General features: G+C 37.4%; 2 protein-coding genes across 2 annotated transcripts; one reads left to right on the top strand and one right to left on the bottom strand.

The window, feature by feature from the left end:
- The first annotated feature begins 1 nt into the window (after position 1).
- LOC115239826 (peptidyl-prolyl cis-trans isomerase-like 1) lies at positions 2 to 1,278 on the top strand. Its single transcript, XM_029814612.1, has 5 exons — positions 2 to 296; positions 362 to 495; positions 569 to 658; positions 786 to 893; positions 962 to 1,278. The coding sequence occupies exons 1-5, from the start codon at positions 226 to 228 to the stop codon at positions 1,075 to 1,077; spliced, it is 519 nt and encodes a 172-aa protein (XP_029670472.1). The 5' UTR covers positions 2 to 225; the 3' UTR covers positions 1,078 to 1,278.
- A 16,802-nt stretch (positions 1,279 to 18,080) lies between these two features.
- LOC115239832 lies at positions 18,081 to 18,935 on the bottom strand. The gene is made up of 2 exons (XM_029814617.1): positions 18,786 to 18,935; positions 18,081 to 18,503 (listed from the first exon to the last, which is right to left on the bottom strand). Exons 1-2 carry the CDS (start codon positions 18,871 to 18,873, stop codon positions 18,169 to 18,171), a joined length of 423 nt encoding a protein of 140 aa, XP_029670477.1. The 5' UTR covers positions 18,874 to 18,935; the 3' UTR covers positions 18,081 to 18,168.
- Positions 18,936 to 21,914: the final 2,979 nt, after the last annotated feature.

Here is a 21,914-nt window from a genome sequence, read left to right as displayed (position 1 = left end):
CATACTTGTGTCCCTGTGTGTAGGTTATGCTTCGTGTCAGTGTCAGTACTGAAAATTGCTGGAAATCTATAGTTCACGTGTGTGTGTAGCTTTCCGTAAACTCGTGTTACCGTCTGAATATAATCATTGTTTTTTTACGAAAAATTCTGCTGACAAATGCGATAATATTTCGCTGCAATTTGCTGTTTAATTGGATTTAAAAAAGGACGTAAAATACAGACCACAATGTGCCTCTCAAATATATCCGGTGTGCCGGATAAACATTGGCAACCACCCTTCGTTGCCTTCGAGACTACGTAAGTGTATTCCAATTTTCTGACTTAAAACTTACTAGTTATACTTAATAGATTTTAATTCTTAGAATGGGTGAAATAACCTTCGAGTTATATTGGAAACACGCTCCCATCACGTGCAGAAACTTTGCCGAGCTCACGCGACGCGGATATTATAATGGCACCAAGTTTCACAGGATCATCCGTGACTTTATGATTCAAGGTAATGCATCAGAAATGTACAATGACAGCGCGAGATATTTAATAATATTTTATTTCATGTGTTTTTTATTTAGGTGGAGATCCTACCGGGACAGGGAAAGGCGGGATGTCCATATATGGCGAATGTTTTGACGATGAGATACACGATGATTTGAAACACACAGGTAATTTAACTTATTTTGTAATGACAAATAATTAATAATAGTTGTTGCAATGGATAACGTAATAAAAAAAAATATATATATATATTATTGTTAAATTTCAATGTATACGATATTGAAATATATATAGGTGCTGGAATATTATCAATGGCAAATTCTGGACCAGATACAAATGGATCACAATTTTTCATAACGCTTGCACCTACACAATGGCTCGATGGCAAACATACTGTATTTGGTAAGTTGCAACAAATTAGCTGCAATTTATCACACATATTCTAAACTATTTTCATATTTATTTAATAGGTAGAGTTCATACTGGCATGACTATAGTTAAAAGAATTGGACTAGTTGAGACAGATAAGAATGATCGTCCTGTAGATGATGTTAAAATTGTGAAAGGCTCTGTGAAGAATGCTTGAATTTTTATAGGGAAATCTGTAAAGAGTATGAGCCTTCTTAAGGCTTTTAAATTTTTAATTGTAAAAACGTATTTTTTTTTACTAAAAGAACATTTTCTCCATTCTCATTTCTGTATAACTATATGTCATTTTACCATATTATGTATATAAAATACATAAAAATGTGGAAATAAAATTTGTATTACTTATATATATAACTTGCAATCTCCGACTAGTTTGTTATTACTGTTATTTCAGTGTTTATATTTAACCTAACCTAACCAAACAGTACCTCGTCGGTAACGAAGCGAGGCAAAAGAAACAAGTTCACCGTAAACGGTAAAGTAAAAGCGCGATTTTATCGACACCGATTTTTATCGATAGCGTGGTATATAAAAATAAGGACTCACCGTTTGCGACGCTACTGTATCGATGTCGGTGGTTCTCGGAATTGCTGCTATCGGCTTACCTCCCCCCCCCCTCCCCCCCACTTTACTCCATCTTCCAGGAACGGCCCCGAATCCGGCCGGTGTATCCAATGTCGTTGCCATCGGCTCCCGATAACACTTATTTTACTTTCGATTAACTTGAAGCTACAACTCCAGCGAAATGCGGAGCCGCTCCAATTCATATACACTATTTATTACACCAAAATAAGCGCATTACGCTTCACTATGCATTTTTGCTACGAGCTTTATTATTACACCGCTCGTTATGCAACGCGTTATATATTTCGATCAACACTCGCGACGATGACGAATTATTAGCGAATTATGAGCGAAATTCGCTTTCGGGATACGAGAAATACGGATCGACGGCGATTTCGAATCGCGGGGCTACGCCATGTCGCGACCGTTTACCGCTCGTAACCGATTACGATGCCGACGCGCGATTAATCGCGTGACATTTGATGACAGGACGAACGCGCGACATTTCGCTCGACACACTCCCGACGATAATTCGCGCGCGAAATTCACTCTCGGCGAACTGAAATCGCGAAAAACAGGAGCTAACTTTTCGAATCCGTCCTGCCGCGTCGCGTGCCGCTCCGTTACTCTACCCTTTTCATTCTCGAAGCAAAGATAGCCGCGAGACAACGGGCCAATCACAGCGCTCGGTTCGTTGTCAGCGAGTAGACCATTGGCGGATGCTTCTGTACCCGCTTGCGATTCTCGAAACGCGAATGCAGCGAGTCAATCACAGTGCTTGGCTCTTTTTTGAAGATCACTTCACACGAATTATGCGTACAACGGATACTTGAACAGGAAAGAGAGAGAGAGAGAGAGAAAATTAAAATATCCGATATATTGAAATAAAAGGCGTAAAAAGGCAACTGAGACTATCGTACCTTGATTGTTGCGTGATTAATCTTGAAAGAATTAAATATTCTCTGAATATATATATTCTCAGGACTTCTTTTCTCTCTCCTCTAAAAACTATCCTCGGAAAACTATTCGCGATCTACGTAACTGATGTAAAGGACCGCGCGATTGTCGAGATCCGCGATACGCAAAACGGCTCGATCGCGATCGATAGATGATATTTAATGCACTATATGAGAAACACGCACGATATTTCGTTCGACACTCCCGAATTTGCGCGCGAAGCCCATACGAGGGTATGAAACTCGCGAGAAAATACGGGACGGTTCCTCGAATTTGAACTATCGTCGCGATCCGTCCGTTACCGACTACGTATGTACGTACAAACATACGTACATACGCTGCGATTCTTAAAGTACGGACGCGCTCGATGTAGCGGACCAATCACAGCGCTCGGTTCGATACAACTATCAAAGTATCTATTGCACTAGTTGCACAGCGAGCCAATCATAGTCCTCTTTTAAGGATTTACGAACAAAGTATGAATTATGATAAATGTTAGTAGGATGAAGATAGATCGAGATCAATCGAAATTTTTGAAATATTGAAATAATCGTTATAAGAAGAATTTCGATCATCGTATCATGATTATTATATTAAAAGGCTTTTTGGGAAAATTAAATTGAATGTCGCATGGAAATAAGTGTCGAGAGTGCTCGATAATCATTGCAAGCAATTGTTTTAGCATATCGATTGATCAGCAGAAATACATTTATACATATTTGAAATGACGATGGATAAAAGAAGCGAATTTCTGTCTAAAATTTAATATTAATTATGCATCTAATCTTCTATACTTTTTGAGTTGTTAAATATACACGTACATATAATAGCATTTTTATTTGTTTTAAATTATGTAAATAATTGATCAAAATTTGTCTTAAAAAAATTAAAATAAGTAATTTTCTAATAATAATATATGGTAACATTTTTGTTTCAATTACTTAGTTATTTGTATTATAGTTTGTTCTTATAACTTTTTTCTACTGAAAACTAAGAAAACATCTTAAAATTAAACTTTAGAAATGCTTCAGAAATCTCTTATGACGAAATCAATGACAGGTAAGAATGTGTATGTGTGTAAAAAATAAGCAGCAACATGAAAAAAGATATATAGTCATTCTTCTTATTCAAAGAGTCTTAAATATCTTATTAGATATTTTTAAATTTTTATCTATTTAATAATATATTTTATAATATTATACATATTTTTATTTCTGAGATGTTTTTAGTTTTGACGTGTTTTTTCTTATTAATGTATTACATAGTATTTTTAGTGGAAAAAGTTATAAGAATTAACTATAATACAAATACTTTAATATAATTGGAGCAAAATTATTAACAATTATAATTACTATTATAATAAAGATTTATGACTCCTATTTATAACTCCTTTCAATATGATTATTAATTATTTTTCCATTAATTTAGATAAAGAAAATGTATCTTGTATTCAGCATTTCAAAAAGCATAAGATTACATATACGTATAATTTCCATTAAATTTTTTAGATGGAAATTCGCCTCCATTATATCCATGTTTCTTTTCTACAAAATCAAGAGATTTGACGTCACGGATCACGGGATTAATTCGCGGCAACTTCGCAGTATACCCGAAGTTTCTAACGGTCGTCTTCTCGGTTCGGACGCATCCCTCGCCCTTTCCGCATTTGTCGTGTCTTTTCATCTGTCAAAAGTGAATCTCGCGTGCTAATAAGTGCCGAATCGAATTACGAGTGATCGGTTTAGCATATCAATCGACCGGCACGAGCGCGATTACACGTATCTTTCATAATCGGCGTCCGTGGCGTCGCGACGAAATCGCCGAACGGTACGATTAGAAAAATGGCGTAAGTGCAATCGCTTCGATTTGGCGGTGCGAGTGCGTTTTTTGCGTCGAAAGTGAATCTCGCGCGCGGGCAAGTGTCGAGAGTGCCATATCGAGTTACGGGCGATCGTTTTAGCCGTTTCCGATCGATCGGCACGATTATACGTAACCGATGTCTATCATGTCGCGTTTGAAAAAGCCGAACGTAAAATTATAAAAATGGAGTAAGTGCATTTGCCTCTAGATGCAAAGAGTGCTCTGAAATTGGCCAAATTCGGACACCGACGTCATGATGGTGCTTTGGTACTCGATTAATTTCGTGCGCGTGTAGAGCGGTCGGTATGTCGGACTCGTCGTTATCCGCCGAGTCCGATCGTATCGTTAGAACTGTCGGTGGAATCTGTCCGCGAGATGTCGCGCGGACGCGAATCACGGCGATGCCGCCATCTGGCCTAATGTCGGCGCGCCGCCAACGTCGCGGGCCAGGCGTGCGTGGAAGTTTCGAAAAAAGGGGCCCGATACGAAACGGTCCCGGTATGCCGACACGCAAAGTAAGTCGCCGCGGTGCCGTGGATTAACGACGCGACGCGAGAGTTAACTATGAAAATGGCCGAATCGTGCGAGCGATTGGTGATTGTGTCAAGTGCAGTGATCGGTGCAGTCCCCGTGCATGGACAACAACAGCCGACTGTCCCGGAATCGACGAGGACCCAGGAGAATCAGGACCCATCCGGCCGTACCGGTACGTAAAATTCCCCTCCCTTTGGACGGAGTGTCGTTGGCGCGCGTGCTCGAGTTCACGGAGTCGCTTTTCATTTGAATGGCGAGCGTCGAGCGTGGCCATGCAACAAGTGGCACGGAGCGCTCTCTTGCATGCCGGACAGGTGCGTAACGCGACGACCTGGTCCCTTCCTCTCCCTCTTCATCATCGGCGAGCTCATTTGCGAATCGAGGGTCGATTCAGTTCGCATATGTGAGCTAGAGATACTAAAAATATACCGTCTTCTCAGATATCGAGTATCAAGTTCAGAGAGAGCCTGATAAACATATGTATGCTAATTTCTCTTTGATGTAGTTTTCACTCGTTAATCTCTAATCAATGGCCGCAGTTTGCTTATGTAAACAGTTATATAAATAATGTACTATTATGTAAATCGTGGGATACGATTTGTTTTCATTCTCGATACGTTGAATTTACTATTATTTATTAGAAGAGAGAAGAGATCTCATTTATGTCACTATAACGGTCTCGAGTTTCTTTGTAATATATATATCTTACATGGTTTACCTGCCTTATACTGAAGAACGATAAGAATTGATAAGTCGTACATGACGTGTCCTTGTAAACGGAGATACCATTAATGCATTTTTTCATGCACTCAAGAATATTATTCTAACTTTAATTATAATCTTTTATAAAATTAATTTCTTTAAAAGAATGAGTTTTTTAAGCTATTTCAACTTCGCATAAATAAACATGTATTTAAAATGCATTAACGACTTTTGATTAAACTTTTATTTCTGTGATTTTTATTTAATACTTATTTAATATGTGTTAAGATATAATTAATAACGATATTAGGAATAGTAGACTGTTTATTTACAATATTTATGAATTTAATTGAACAACATCTGTTCTTTTATGTTTTAATACAATTTTTGGTTAACTGTTGAAAAAATCTAGAATCAAAATGATATCTCTTCCTGATAGATCATTTCATAAGTAGACAGGAGATTGAGAAATATATATTTGAATAAGCATAGCACACAGTGATCGGTCGTGATTGATAAAATGTTGTTATTTTGAAAGTTGGTAAAAAATCTTATTGTTAGAAAATTTTTATACAATATCTCTATATAATTAATTTTTTCATATATATTTTTCGTTAATTTTCGATTTTATACATATAACTCAATTAAATTCCATTTTATTTTATATTTCTAACAACATTAGCTTGTAATTTTTCATATTTATTTTATGTATAATTTATCCATTGTTTACTTTATATTTTGCAAAATTAATAAATTAATCAAAAATATTAAAGTTCGCAAAAGATACCAATTTTCTTTTCTCTCTCAAAATATTCCTTACGTGTTTCTCGCGAAATATTCTAAACGTTTTCGTTTGATATCACGAGTGGATCAGGCAGAAGAGAAATATATACGCGTTTCACTGCAAAAAAAAAGTAACGAGTTTCTCTCGGCGTTTTGTTGCATTTATTGCGCTGCCTTTCTTTATTTCGGTATTTTTGCGGTTTCTCGGTTTTACGATATCACGAACAATAGTTTATTATACGTACCATTGTTATAAATTTTGATAACACATTTCACCAATTTTTACTTATTGCTAATATTATCGCGAGTGAAAACTTTCGTTTACAGTCATAATAGAAGTTTATTTTCATATGTGAATTTCAAATTATCGTCACTGGATATAATTTGCATATTTGTTTCAAATTATTTAACTATTCTATTTTTAAATTAATTTACATAGAAACACTTGCCTATAACAAAATATTTTATTTTTTTTTGCTTTGTGAAACATATGTTTACATATCATAAGGATATGTGGCAGTTGGTATTATCGCGACTGCAATTGCCAGCAGTTATGATGGTAATATATGCAGTACATGAAATATTTCCTGTGAAGCATTTTCTTCTCTTTAGAAATTTTGATTATGTTACAAAAGCGAAATAATTGCAAATATAAATGTTTGGGAGTGTTATATATCATTCAGATTGTTAATGTTGTCTTTTACTTTCGTAATACATGCGACTCTCCATAGAGGACACTATGCGAGGTGAATCCCTCAGGGAAATTGTGTTGATTAGTACCGTTTTATAAAACTGGATAATAACACAAACCTGCATAAATTCTGCATTACGTGTTTGAAATATGTTATGCGAAAATTTACATAATTTTAATTAAGCCCGTGAGAAAAGAGATAGAGAGAGGAAAAGAGAGAATTATAAGTTAAATTTACATATAAATTTCTATATTTGATAACTAGATTAATGTTTGAACATATGGACCAGATTAAGCGAAAATATCGTTGCCAAAGAAGGAAGTTTTATTTGCATAAACATGTAAATTTTTGTGTGCTTGATTATTATTTAATATATGTATAAGGCATACTTGTTATTGTAAATTTACACAAAAAGTTGATTTTGATATTTAATGCTTTATGCAATTTTTTCTTTAGCTCTTAGATATACGTGTAATATTTATGCCCAATTTTTTTTTTTAGCGGAGGAGGATGCAAAGGTTGTTGCAACGAGTGAGATTGTCGATAAGGAGCAAATCAAGACGCAAAGTAACGGCGATACCGGTGAGTTTTATATTGAAATAATATTATTACTTAATAATTGTTAAATAATACTTAAACGTTATCGTTTAATTATTATTTAATAACGCGCGAAAATATTATGGATCCGTGATACAAGTATTCGATAAGAAATCTTTAAATTTATCTCTAATTAAATTTTCATTATCCACGCCTATTATTCGCTTATTAAACGAATCGTCAACAATATACTCGCAGAAAAGTTTTTGAATATACGCTTGAATAACTCTTTGTACTTATTAATCTGATAGATTTCGTGAAAAATATGCAAAGATTCGTCTTCTTAAACGTTTTCGATCAAGTCTTTTGAATCTATGTTCAATATAAAAGTCTTTCGAAGAAGTCTCTAATAAAATCTTTTATTTCACGTTTCTTACTTAACGGTCCAATGAATCGCGAAAGGAATATTCGAAGAGAACATTTGAATATTTTCCTCGCAAGGATTATCCATTAAGAAGCGCGGCATCAAGGATTTTATTGAAGATTTCTTCATATATCCTCGAATCTGTCCAGAAATTTGGAATTCCGAATAAAAGAGAGCTCGCTGCTAATGACGAAATACCTTTTTTTGTTGAATTCGGCGGGCGGGAAGAATGCGGCTTGAAGAATTTCGTAATTCATCGGGAGCTTTTGTCACAATACGCACAAGGATCAAGGGGGAGAACTTTTAGGGAAGGTCCATTATGTGCGATTATTCTCGTTCAATCGTCATATTATTACTCGCGCTACATCCAGTTGTTACGTTTTGGCATTTCTTTTTTCCCCTCCATATCCGCGGATCTCGTAATATATTCAAGACTTTCCCGTGTTCCGTACTTTGGATCGGATCCTTTGCAAGAAGCTTCGGAGATAGGGTGAGCGACACGATTCTGATTTCAGGAACTTCGGGGTCGCGGTAGTCGATAAGTAATGTCGGAGGAGAAACGCGGAGGCGTTTGGGATGCTCGTAAATTATGTCGGCGCCCACCGATTACTCTCCACCGTTTTGAAGGGACGACCTTGACCTTGATCTGTCTTTCGCAGACGAAGTCGAAAGACCGGACATAGCATAGCTTGTAGGAAGCGACGCTTTTATTTAACACGTAATCGACGCGGTGCAGCAAGGTAGATTCGCGTGTCGCACGCGATCCTATGCACGTGAGTGAGTAAGAACTATTTAGTTCATACACCGTGCTGATAAGAGGATTATGCGATATTCCGTATGAGAGGACACATCATGACTGAGAAATGAACATATGCGTGTGTGTGCATACTTGATTGAATCCCTTGGCGCATCTAAAGTTTGATATTACAGTTACTGACACCAATGTAATATGAATGTCTCAATCTTGGAGTAATCCGTATCAGGTTGTTAAAATTATCGTTTGTATTAGTCTCATAATTTCAGAATAACCAAAAAAATCAAGACAATATCAAAAATGGTTTATATCGTTTTTTTGTTTTTTTTTTTTTTTATTTTAACGTGACCAATATATGCGAAATTATATTTTAATTATCGTAAAAGTATCGCGAAAAATCATGCGCTTTTAATTTGATGATATCGAGAATATTTTATTTTCGCTATCGAGGATTCTTGATAAAATTTGATGAAAACACCGAAAATGCAAGCTCTGTTCAAACTCGAGCACATTGCAAATCGTGCGAATTTCGCGGCGAGCGCAATCGTGCGTGCACGCGATGCCGATGCGATGAGCTTTTATTCGCGATAGAATTGTAATTTTAATACCTCGTTTAGGGAGACACGCTCGCGATTAACAGATACATATACGGTGGACGAGTGGACTATATGCGTATTTCGAAGCCCGGTAGCCGAGCTTAAGCTTGCGCTGTTTGGCCGCTCTCGCTCTCCCTTTCTCCACTTGGCGGGTCGTCGGTCTATCTCACTCCGCGCTTCTCTCTCGCTTTCGCCCGACGTCGAAATCCCCTCCCATCCCCTTCCTCTCCCTTCCGCCAGGGTTGGCTCCCTGGGTTCTCTCTCATCCCCAGTGCGCGCATCGAACCCGTCCTGGACGAAAGTCCTTCCCGCTCCGTAGGACGCACGTTTCCTCATCCCGACGATCGACGTTCCCGACGTTGTTTCATTGGAGTCGCGATCGGTCGTCCCGTTTCCGGTTCCTGCGCCTCGTCGCGCGTTACAACGTCGATCACGGACGTTTGAGCGATTGCACGATCGTGGGTGGATTTAAGGGAGATAGTGCGTGTTTAATGTGATGTGGTTCATGTAGGAAGGAAACATTCTCGTGATCGATTAGGTCGATCGAAGGAAACGTGAGATCAGGATTTTCGCGGATGCTGCAGCGGACAGCGCGATAGCAACGACGATAGATCGATGATAAACTCGCTCGACCATCGTCTGAGGATATGAAAGTGATTGGTAAATATGCAACTGCACTTTAACTGCATCGTCGGGGATCACTGATAGATGATCGATGTGCAAAATCGCGGGTCTCGAAAGTCGAAGTGTCGATAGTATCCGCGAAAAATGACGAAAAAACTTTTTTTACTTACGTCACCGTGCACTTAAGATTAAGTATCATGAATTTTTACAAGCGAGAAATCTCGAGCGAGCTTTACGTAAAAACGTTATTGATGAATCTTGGAAAGCATAGATGAAATTTAAATTATGTTCGATCTTATAATGATTGCGGATGTAAAACGGTTAATTGAAATCGAATTTCTATCGAAATTTATATCAAGGATTTTTATTTGATGTGCATATTAAAACAAGAACGCGTATCTATGTATTTTCTATATGTTATTTTTTAGAATCCATTTCGCTTGTTTCGTTTAATAATTCATCCTAGCCCACTCGTTCTGTTTAATTTATATAACATTAACAATCCCTCAAAACTTGACAATTAAAACAATGACAGGTTTATAAAGTTTAATGTGGCGTGAGTTTATGAATTACGAATTGCCTTTTGTACTGTCGACGAGATGGCGAAAACGTAGATAGAAAGTAATTGGTATTGCGGCCGATAAATTGGAATAGTCGACGACCGTGTTCGATATTACGTGAGGGAAGACAGGACGAAGCTGCGAATTGAAATTAAACGTAGAGAACAGTCGGAGATCGCGTTATTAGCATCGGATTTTCGATTTGTGTGAAGGAGACTTGATCTCTCTTCTTTCTCCGCCAACAAAGGCGCGGTTCAATTTCTCGTTGGACCATTCCAATCCGCGAACTATCGATCAACCTAGCGCGTTTCGACATATAAATAGTGCCATATTAATTCACACGTATAGACGATCGACGATCGCATCGTAAACAGAGACGATTTTTATTTAATGTGAGTTGGAATATAACACACACACACACACACACACACACACATAGTTTGCACAAATCGCGAATTTCGACGACGATGCAGTCTCTTTTCCAAGCCTCCGTCACGGTACTGGAACCGTTGGTGTCGATAAAAGTTTCGTCAAGAAGCAAACATGTTTACTAAAAATTAAATGGACACAATTTGTATAGATATCATTGTATTGACATATTACAAATTGTTGTATATAAGATACGAGTATAAAATATACTTCATTCAAAAATATTGGAAAAGATTCTTATCTTTAAAAATAACGCGCGATAATTTTGATATTTTTTTGTAATTGATAACGATTCAGTTTTTATTAAATGGTGATAAATAATGATGAAGATTGCATAAAAGATATCGAAAAATAATTTAGATTTTATTTTGATTTATGCAAATTTAGTTTGCCATTATTCACATTTTTTGCGTGGTCTTATGGAAAAATTTCACACAGCGAAGATAAATAAATTATTAATATTTCTCGTTTTGTTATATTCTGTTTTATTGTCATTTGCACTATCAAACTCGAAGCATCGCGCTTTGTTAATAATTTGAAATCGGAATTGCATGTTAATTATATCGATTGGGATTGATTTTCTTTCTAGCAATAATAGCCAACGACAGACATCAAAGCCACCGCGTTTTCAATTGCCATATATGTTTGTTCTGTTAGATAATTTTATCGAGGTCAAACGTCACTATATCGAGTACCATTTGTTATGGGAAATATATTCAATTTGAATCGCCGATAATATCCAGAAGAGGATATTTAACTTGCAATTTTCCAACCAAGTGCTCCGCCATGTATAAAGGAAGAAATGAAAAATAGAGAGAAGCTTTTGTGTGTGTCGATGTGGTTAAGATAAATGATCAGGTCTCATTTTTACGTGGCGAAGAAACTTATCCATGCTTCGACTTTCTCTCGGTACCTGAAAATAGTTATTTTTTTCCGATTCCAAGATTCTACCGATCCATCGGTCATCCCGTCGACCGTTTCACGATGAAACGATGACATTGACACGAATGGTATGACATATGGGATGTCATAATGGCACGTCGACGTGTCATTTAATCGAGTCAAGCTCGCAATCGAGGAACGAAAAACGTTCATACGAACAATTCTGAGGAAAAAACTCGAGGGACAAAGTGTTGGCGCGCGTTGCAAATCGAATAAAAATTTTGTCGGTATCACCGCGGATAAATCCTGTCGCGTAGCTCGTCGCGCGTCGCGAACCGACTATTGTTTTTCCGCGATTGTTTATGTGCGTATGTACGTGTGCGCGGCGTAAAAACATTACCTTTAGAGGCGGGCAGGTCGCGCTTGTTTAACGTAGCGCGATCGGCATTAAGTCGTCTTTTGTGTTCCGTGTCTCACCATTCGGTGAGCGGTCGCTACGTCACCCTGTCGCTCTCCGAGGTAGTGAGCCTGCTGGGCCTCGCCGACGACGACGAGGTCCTCGCGGGCACGTCGGAGGAGAGCAGGAAACGCGCCCTATGGCAATTTTACTCCACGGGCATGCTCACCCACAGCCACAGCGACGGAGAGTTCCCGATCTACTCGCAGGGTGAGTGCAAAGATAATTTTTAATAGGATATTGAATGAATGAAATGTAATACAAATACAACCGCGAGATATACATAAATGCATCTAACCAGATGTTCGATAATGGCCGGAATTGACTGACAGATATTTTTCGTTGAAAAAATTAATTTTGCGTGATTAAAAATGAAACGTTCTTTTAATACGAGGCACCGGATGAGCATCGGTATAAATAGCATCGTAATCGATAGTTATAATCGTGCTGCGATCGTTGCGCTTCGACGATCAGCTGCGTCACACAACGCGAGCGAAAATCTATATCGTCTAAAAAACAATTCTCTTGCGCAGATAAAATGTGTACGTCATATCTGCATTTATAGGGTTTATATATTTTTATATAATGTACAGAGTGAGCCATGCATAATACATATACACATATTATACATATATGTGTACGTTACATTGGTACAAAGATGTAATGAGAAAATCGATTCGCGCGGGGGTACATTATTTTTTATTGTTTTTTGTCGAACGCAAAAGGGCCAATCGTTGTTTACATATGTTGCAGTTTTATCGAAAACGATACTACCTGCGATTATCTTTAGTAGACGTAATTGATATTGACATTAAAATCATAAATTAATGAGGGATGACAGTTTAATATATTCTAAAGTACAGTGGTGCCCATAAATAATAATACATCGAGATAATTGCGCGCGGTTGTAAGCATTTATGATTATTACAATTACATAAGAGAGATATGTAATAAGCACACACACATCATCGATCGAGTATAACACTTTATATCGTGGATACGGTTTTTAGTGTTGGATGAGAAAATTTCGTTATTTTGTGAAGTAGGATTAATCATGCGTTCGAATGGCCCGTCATTAATTATGCTGAATTTTAGTAATATACGTCAATTAGGAGAGGTAAAATAATCAGCACATGTAGTTACATTCTAAATACGTTTTGAATATTTCAAAGCATTGATTATCGATATTTCAACTCACAACTCGAAAAATAATTTGTTCTCTGAAAGTGTTATTTTCACGCTATACAGAAAACCGAATACCTTGATATTTTGTGTTTGATACTGTGTTCCTCGGATGATACAATGCTTAAATAATTGATGATGCATGTGATTTATCGGTATACATATACATACTTTGGTTGAAAGTTGATCCGATATTTTGAAACATTCTCTCAATCGATCGAACAATAGAGTACAGAATATATTCGTGACGTGTACATATGTAACGTGAAAAATCAAAAATACCAATTATTGGTAAGTCGAGGAAAAGTTTGAACAAGTTCTCGTTGCGATGTGTAAAGTAATAAGTTTTTCAGCGACTTCGCGCGCGATGTTCCACCCGTCCGAATCGTCAGTCAGCTGACAGACAAGACTGATTTCTCGAGAGACGGCGATATATCGCCGTGTCAGTCGTGATGCGCGAAAAGTATGTATGAGAAAAGTTACAAATATCGTCGTAGAACGTAGTTGCACACGGGTTTCTCGATAAATCGCGCTTCGTATTGCACGCCGAAAAGAAAAGCAATTTGCATTTCGTTTTCCGTGTCATTTCGTCTGTAGCTGCGAGGCGCGAGTTTTGGTGTCTACAGTGAATAGGATCGCCGACAAAGAATGCCGATTTATTTACTGACAAGTCGCGCTACAGAAGAACAATCGATGAAATACGCTTGCAAAAACGTCACGTGAAAATTATAAACAAAATTCTTAAGATATATATATTTTTTTCTTTTGATAATTTTGTAAATAGAAAATTTTAATTAAAATTTGCACATCGAGTCTTGTTAAGTGTCGCGTATAAAATATCCGTGGAAAAGATGCGTTACGTATCTTAAGTGGAATGATGTTTAGTACACGAGTCGCCGTCTTGTCTCGTTTTTTAGAATTTTCATGTCTCTTTTTACCGCTAAAAGAAGAAAGGGAATAATCTTGAATTCGCGACGTTTTCTCAGACGCAGAGATATTTAATCACCTTGCTGTAACTATTGCTTTTTATTACCCTCTCGACGATAGGTTGATATTAGTACTTATTGTTAGACGCAGACAGGAGCGAAAGGCTTGATGGAGTAAGAAGTCGCAAACACGGTTAGGGCATCACCACCAGGAGTCATTACTCACCGTATTCTCGCCAACAAAGTTCGACTGACAAATCACAGGTCCTGATAAAGAACGCCATTTTAGTCGTCGCTGAACTGACCGTTCCGATTCGTCGGCCAAAGAACCGCGCGAATGCTGAGAGATTTGCGGGCATTCATGACGAGCAGAATGTAGAGACGCAAGGAGCCGTACAAATAGACCGCGGTACCTTTCTTTTTTTGCTATAAATCTTGTCCTATTCCAACTGGCGACCGCGCCACGGAACTATCTTTGGTTGTAGGAGATCGAAGGGTAACGGGAGCACGCGTTTATCATGTCCACCTATTGTGGGCGACTCTACCTTCGCTCTGCGGAGAGAAACGAGAGTCGTTCCGTTTAAGAGCACGATCACGGAAACAGGCTTGCTAATAAAACAACGAGAGTGTCGTAATGAGGAAACATCTCGATTCTACTCACACAACGTCTTTTTTTCTATTATATACTTTAGCGAGAATTTTTCTTATTAATTCTGAGATTTTTTTTATTTCTTTATAAATCCCAAAAATTTATATTTTTGAAAACTATGACAGATATCATTCTTAGAAATATGTGAAAATAATTAAGTATGTTCGACACTTTTTTACGATATATAATTGTAACAGATTCGAAAAATTTGAAATAGAAAATTAAATTTATTTAATTAAACAATTTTCTTTTTAATTTTTTTATATATAAATTCTTATTATACGCGAGTTCAGATATTTTGGTAGGCGTCAAAATTTTAATTGCGAACGTCGGTCAGGCTCAGTGACGGTCTCGCGCGATATAAACGGGTATTTTTGAAAGAAATATGACGGATATAATTCGCCATCCGCGTTGAACTTAATTGAAATCCATTTTGTCGCGCATTCTCGCTCCCGCGAGGTATCAGCGAACATTACGAGCTCGCACGTCGAGGAGCCGGCATTAAATCTCACGGTAAGAATTAAATTTCGCGCAGTCAGTCACAGTGGAGATGCTGGCCGAAATTCGTCTTTGTTATTTCCGCGTCGACAGAAAATTAAGTCAGAACTGTCGGCCGAGAAACGCGGCCATGTCACATTAGCGGGTGGATAAGATGTGTTTGTCGCATGTAGGCAGGCGTTAAAGAGACTATCGCGAATAACACTAAATATATTTCGAGTGTATTTCGGTACTCGGGTGGTCACTTGGTTCAGTCTATCATTTTGATACAGAGCTGGCGCCTCGCTCCGGGAGATTAATGATTTGAAATTCGTACAGAATAAATGAATTTTATTACGGTAGACGAAATTGTGCGAAAATTTATTTATCTCACTATTCTCGGATTGACCATTACACACACACAAGCGAAACAGACGTAAAACATTGAACTTAAATCTTCGCGATTTAAGATCATCTAAAAATTACCGCAACATCGAGATTGGATGAAAATTTATATTTTTTTTCCGCTTTATGGTAATTTTTTATAATTATTTTCGAATAAATATAATGGAAATGATAGAGACGTTACTTTGCATTTGCAATAAAATAAATGGTGATAATTTTATGAATTTCGAGAGGAAGGAGGAGAACATGCTAAATGTACAGAGGCACTCTCTAATCGCGCCCAAATTAGCGGATACCTCGCGAAACATCTGGTCAGCCGGAAAGGAGATTAATTTAATTTGCATTTAATCAGCGTGCAATCTCTAGCATGAATATTCAAGGCATATCCCTTTCCGCGATGTTTCGCCAACCCAAGGTCGACAAAAACATACGACTCATGATCTAACATTCATCAACGTGTATTTTGCTGTACTGTTTGTTGTCATGCATTTGCCTCTCCATTCGAGCATGGTTTTTCATTTGCTTACGCATGTGATCGCAACCGTGAGCAGTAAATTATAAATTTATATTGCGTGACTCGGAAGCGCAATTCGGGACTAATTAAAAATGCGTGATTGCGCGAAATATTTGCACGAGATTTTTCATCACGGACGCGCGGTTCATAAAGTGTTATCCAGTCTTCGTAACAATGCGAGTTGATAAAGTCATTGCTGTCGCTTGGAATATTGCAACGATATTGCAGATGTAAAGGATAAAATAATAAATATATATTTAAAATGTAATGAAATGTAAAATGAAGGATAGATCGATACTTTCGATGCATGCGTGCAATTCTGTTGAATTTAATTTTAATATCAATCGTCGAACATTTTGCGCGATGCGAGGAAAATCTCTTTTAATCTTCATGAACATAATAAGCCGCAGTGATAAAAGCCGCGTGTATTACAGGCCGCAACTCCTTGCGTTCGATGCGAAAAGAAAAAAAAAACGACATCGCCCATATTGTAGTTGTTACAACTTATTCCATGAAGATCTGAGATTAAAAAATCGAAAAAAACGCGTGCAACTTTGTCGTTCCCTTCCGTATTGGCTGGCTGCAACTTCGGGAAAGCTCATCCTTTTAGTGCCTCGTTAAATATTCACGAGAATCTCCGTTTAACCGTTGCGAGAGTCCCCGGCGAGTCGACTTCATTTGGCGACGTTGTCGTCCCTCGAGACAACGTAACGCCGCGACCTTCATGATAAAGGGTTCATTAAGATTTCCGCGTTTAAAATCAGTGTGTCAATATCAGATGGTTAAAACAGCCCTCTCGTTAATTCACCGTGGACGTCGTCGGATTAAAGTCGGAAGATATAAAGAATGTTTATATTTTTGACATTGCTTTTTGCGCGACTAGTCTCAAAAAACATTATCGAGGTATATAATCTTTTATAATCGGCTTATATAAAATCGGCTTTTATCGATGCGAAAAGAAAAAAAAAACGACAGCGCCCATATTGTAGTTGTTACAACTTATTCCATGAAGATCTGAGATTAAAAAATCGAAAAAAACGCGTGCAACTTTGTCGTTCCCTTCCGTATTGGCTGGCTGCAACTTCGGGAAAGCTCATCCTTTTAGTGCCTCGTTAAATATTCACGAGAATCTCCGTTTAACCGTTGCGAGAGTCCCCGGCGAGTCGACTTCATTTGGCGACGTTGTCGTCCCTCGAGACAACGTAACGCCGCGACCTTCATGATAAAGGGTTCATTAAGATTTCCGCGTTTAAAATCAGTGTGTCAATATCAGATGGTTAAAACAGCCCTCTCGTTAATTCACCGTGGACGTCGTCGGATTAAAGTCGGAAGATATAAAGAATGTTTATATTTTTGACATTGCTTTTTGCGCGACTAGTCTCAAAAAACATTATCGAGGTATATAATCTTTTATAATCGGCTTATATAAAATCGGCTTTTTAAAATTTTTAAGATAAAGCATTGAATTCTGGACATGTTAGAATAAGACTCAATTGCAAAATAAATTAATACTGAAAATTTATACGAAGTTCTTAATCGATGTTCTTAATCTTCTCGTGAACTTTGTATCTCGAACTTAATAAAATTAAATAAATCTCTTTCTGACGTAATTTTTAGAAAATTTTGAAAGAAGTCCCTGAATATATAGTATTAATTGAGCATTTTATTTTATACAATTTCACTTTCTTATGACTTTAGAGTCGCAGAGCCGTCAGGCTCTTCCGTATCTTCATCGGTTTTCTAAGAAGCAATATCCTTGGAATAGCGTTCCTTGGAGCTATCAGTATTTCGGTCGATCCAATCACCGGTGCGAACTCCAGTGCGGAAATCAGCAAGGCCCACGGAGCTGAGTAACGTGTTAAATTCCGGCAGACCGCTATCGTAAACCGGGGACAACGCGTCGATATATCCGTTAGATTTCGATACATCGTCGTACGATAACAAATTAGGCCGGAACTGTTTAATGCGAGCACCGTAATCATTGTAATCGACGTAATCCCCGTTTCGTTTTACCGAGATATCCCATGGTCCGTAAAAACTGCGTATCCCGATGTCCTGCCTGTCAGTTTTGTGTTCTGTATCAACATTGTAAATGTCGTTGTCACTTGTGAGAGACAGAATAATTTTCTCCTTTCACAATAATTTCAATAATAGCTTTGCGAATATTTGAAAATATTTTTATTTTCTTGATCATTGTGTGCCTGAGTATTACAATCTTTGAAAACCTTTGTGAAATTAGCACACACATTCGGAGAGATTTTTAAATAATTTGATATAATTGATAGAGTTTTAAAGTCCTTGATTTTCTTTAAGATATCACTTCCAATACGATTCTAGTGCGAGAATTTGTAACTTACCTAATTTGAAATCCCTTATAGGTATCGATGTCACTTCGATCGCCGTTATCAAAGCGAGACCGAATCGATAGAGGCTCTGATGTTTCATTGATAATTGACGGTCTATTACCTCTTAGTTTACAGCTGATACTGGCTTAGTATCTCGCGCGATCACTTATATATACTGTCTCAATGATCTCATGTAAGCAAATATTTGGCTGTGAATTTAGCAGGTGGCGATATCCTTGCGGCAATTGTAGCTTTCCGCAGAAGCTAATTATTGTTTATCCGCTTATTGAGATGATCCTCGTCAACCAACTAAGATAGCGCGAATCTCCAAAGTCATCGTGGTTTTGACATTCGCAAATTGTATGATCATAGAGGAAGTACTAAATATAATTATTGCTTTATTTTGTTTTGATTATATTTAATAATAAAAATTGCTCGCAAAACGGAGCGATGTTATTTACATCTTTATGATTGACATTTCTTCATATAAAGAAATAAGCAATATATAAAATGGTCCTTACTTATATAAAATAATAAGAAAACAATAAAACTAATAGAAAATTTAAATAACAGATACTATAAGTTATATATGCAACTTATGCTATGACTTAAATAAACACAAACTGAAATTCCTTTTTACATATTCACGACGTTCCAACGGCTTTCCTTTTCTGCAACTTCTTTCAACGGCCCCAGCCGGCACTATTAAAATAAACAATTTTCCTTTATATTTGTCGGTTCATTAGAGTTTCGTTTAATTTAAATACTCATTTTGCCTCCGTATTAGAATTCACAAATTGCTGTATTTTGTTAATTAAGCGCTATGCATGTTCGTGATACGTGCTTATTTAAAGAACTAAAATGAGAGACACATAGCGTTTCGTAGAAAAATATTTTTATATTACATTTAATATTTTCCGCGCATTTACATACGCATAGCATGTACTTGATAGGAATATATGTTCCTCTTTAAATCTACATAATCAATTTCAATTTTGTGTTTTACCCGACGTTAACGTAGGACACGGTAGATGATTTTCGATTTCCGTTTAGGACTGCACCTCCATTAACAATGTCGTCATCATTGTCGTCATAGAAAGATCTTCTGTACCAGAACAATGGAAATCTGTAGTATGTGTCTCTAGCAACTAATCCCTCTTGACCATCTGTAAGATGAAGATTACGAAATTAATTATATAGTATCTTTAATCGTGTTAAGGATGTGTATCAACATCTTTTTTTATTTAATTTTACTTTACACTCTAACATTATTTAATGCGATTTATTTAAATCATATCAGAGCCTAAATCTTCATTTTGTCAAAAATTAATTTAAAAGGAAAATTAAATTTTTAATTTTCGAGAACTGTAAGCTTTTTTGTTAAAGTTGTGTAGAATTTTTTCCTCGTATAAAGAGCCATGCTAATTTCCATAATCACAAAATTTCTTTTTGAAAAATATCTTCAGGGTACAAAATTATATTATAAGATTTTTACATAGTCCTCGTATAAAATCAGTAACTTTTGCAAATTAGATTTGAAAATACAGTTGGGTAGAATTGATAATCGGACAACGAGATAAATTGAGACGAACTAACTCACCATCGCCAAATTGAGGAAATGGTAAAGCGTTAACGAAGTTGAGCGCCGTGAAAACAATTGCGAGATACATTGCGAATCTCATTGTATTGTGCAGTCGTCTCACCGGATATAAATTGTACTTAATGGACGTCTTGAAGTTTGTCTGAATTATGCCGCGACATATCTTACGTTCTTATATATATACACTTGTTCTACGCCTCGGTTCTTTCTATCGAATAACAAGCGAGGCGTTAATTCGAAGACGTGACTCGAATGACTAATTTCGCTAACGAAGCCGGCCAACGGGAGTGTTCTGGCAACAGTCGGATTCATCATTGTTTGTTACATAAATCTAAATATTCTGAGAGGAATTTCTCACATCTTTATTGACAAACGATATTGTGCTACGATGACTTCATTCTGATCCGAATATTTTTCTACATTTATCGATACATACGATTCACAGCAGATAGGAAACCAAAACAGAATTTTTCCCATCACGGTTTTTATTTATTCGCAATGGAACATATACGAAAACGACACTCTTCTAGCAAATCGGAATTGAAAGGCGCAATTGAAACTCATGCAAATTATGAATAACTTATTTTATCGTCGCTTACGTAATTTCCCATGAGATCCCGCAGAGTTGTCCAAATAGAATCCTTCGTCTGTATGTGTGTCGGTGTTTCTCGTTGTGTATCCGCGCGATCGGATGTCGAGAAGCTTCCTATCGATCGCCTCGCCCTTCTGGAGCAACATCGCCCGTCGTATAGTTTAAAGTACTCCGCCGGATGCGGAGACAGAGACCTTGCAATACTATTGCAACAATCGCTCGATCGGATTTGCCAGACTTAACGAGAACACTGTCCGTGGCGTAACAAACGTTTCGCCGAGTTTCCCTTCGCAAGCTCAGCGTCGCTCTTTGTGCGTTTAGTTGACGTGAAACTTTATTGCCCGCGTACCTAACCGTTGTGTTCGCGGGCGAGCCATTACGAGAGAGACCGTGTAACTTACGCTCGTTACCAAGCCGTAAAGCGATCTCGTTCCCGCTCGCTTCTGAAGCACAACGCTTATTCCTCTCGCAGGCTTAAACGGAAGAGAATAAATGCATGACCCGAGCGGATGTCTCGGGGAAAGCGATAAAAGATGGTCTATCGCTCCATTGAAAAGTGGGAATCGCCATCATTAGTCTTTGGCTAAATCCTACTTCCGGTATGAAGGACAATGCCGGTTACTAAAGCGGTGATTATACGGTCTCGACGTTAACTGTAAGTGAGGATTGAGAAAGGATCTCTTTGCACCGATACTGCTTACGTTTCTTATCTTTATCTCTCTAATCTTTTCGTACGACATATTTTTCAAATGAAAAGGGATATCTCTCGCTTGCTAAGAGGATTTAGAAAATTAACGCTTAAAGAGTAATTAAACTTTTAGTTTTGCGAAAATGTATGCACATCCTGAAACAAATTAAAGTACTGTACAATTTAATTGCCATTAATTTAATGTCAAGAACGAAAAAGTAATTATTCTAATGCAATGCTTTATCACTGTCCGAAAAGAAC

This window comes from Formica exsecta, unplaced genomic scaffold (assembly GCF_003651465.1).
Source record: "Formica exsecta isolate Colony F162 unplaced genomic scaffold, ASM365146v1 scaffold395, whole genome shotgun sequence".
Classification (NCBI taxonomy): Eukaryota; Metazoa; Arthropoda; class Insecta; order Hymenoptera; family Formicidae; genus Formica; species Formica exsecta.
This window is presented reverse-complemented; position numbering and strand designations above follow the sequence as displayed.

What these genes read in the sequence shown, in the direction of transcription:
- LOC115239826 (XM_029814612.1), top strand. Translation starts at nt 226, where the DNA reads ATGTGCCTCTCAAATATATCCGGTGTGCCGGATAAACATTGGCAACCA. An exon ending in TTCGTTGCCTTCGAGACTAC is followed by an intron (nt 297 to 361) that starts GTAAGTGTATTC and finishes TTTAATTCTTAG; the next exon opens with AATGGGTGAAATAACCTTCG. An exon ending in TGGCAAACATACTGTATTTG is followed by an intron (nt 894 to 961) that starts GTAAGTTGCAAC and finishes TTTATTTAATAG; the next exon opens with GTAGAGTTCATACTGGCATG.
- LOC115239832 (XM_029814617.1), bottom strand. Translation starts at nt 18,873, where the DNA reads ATGAAACATCAGAGCCTCTATCGATTCGGTCTCGCTTTGATAACGGCG. An exon ending in TATAAGGGATTTCAAATTAG is followed by an intron (nt 18,504 to 18,785) that starts GTAAGTTACAAA and finishes ATGTTGATACAG; the next exon opens with AACACAAAACTGACAGGCAG.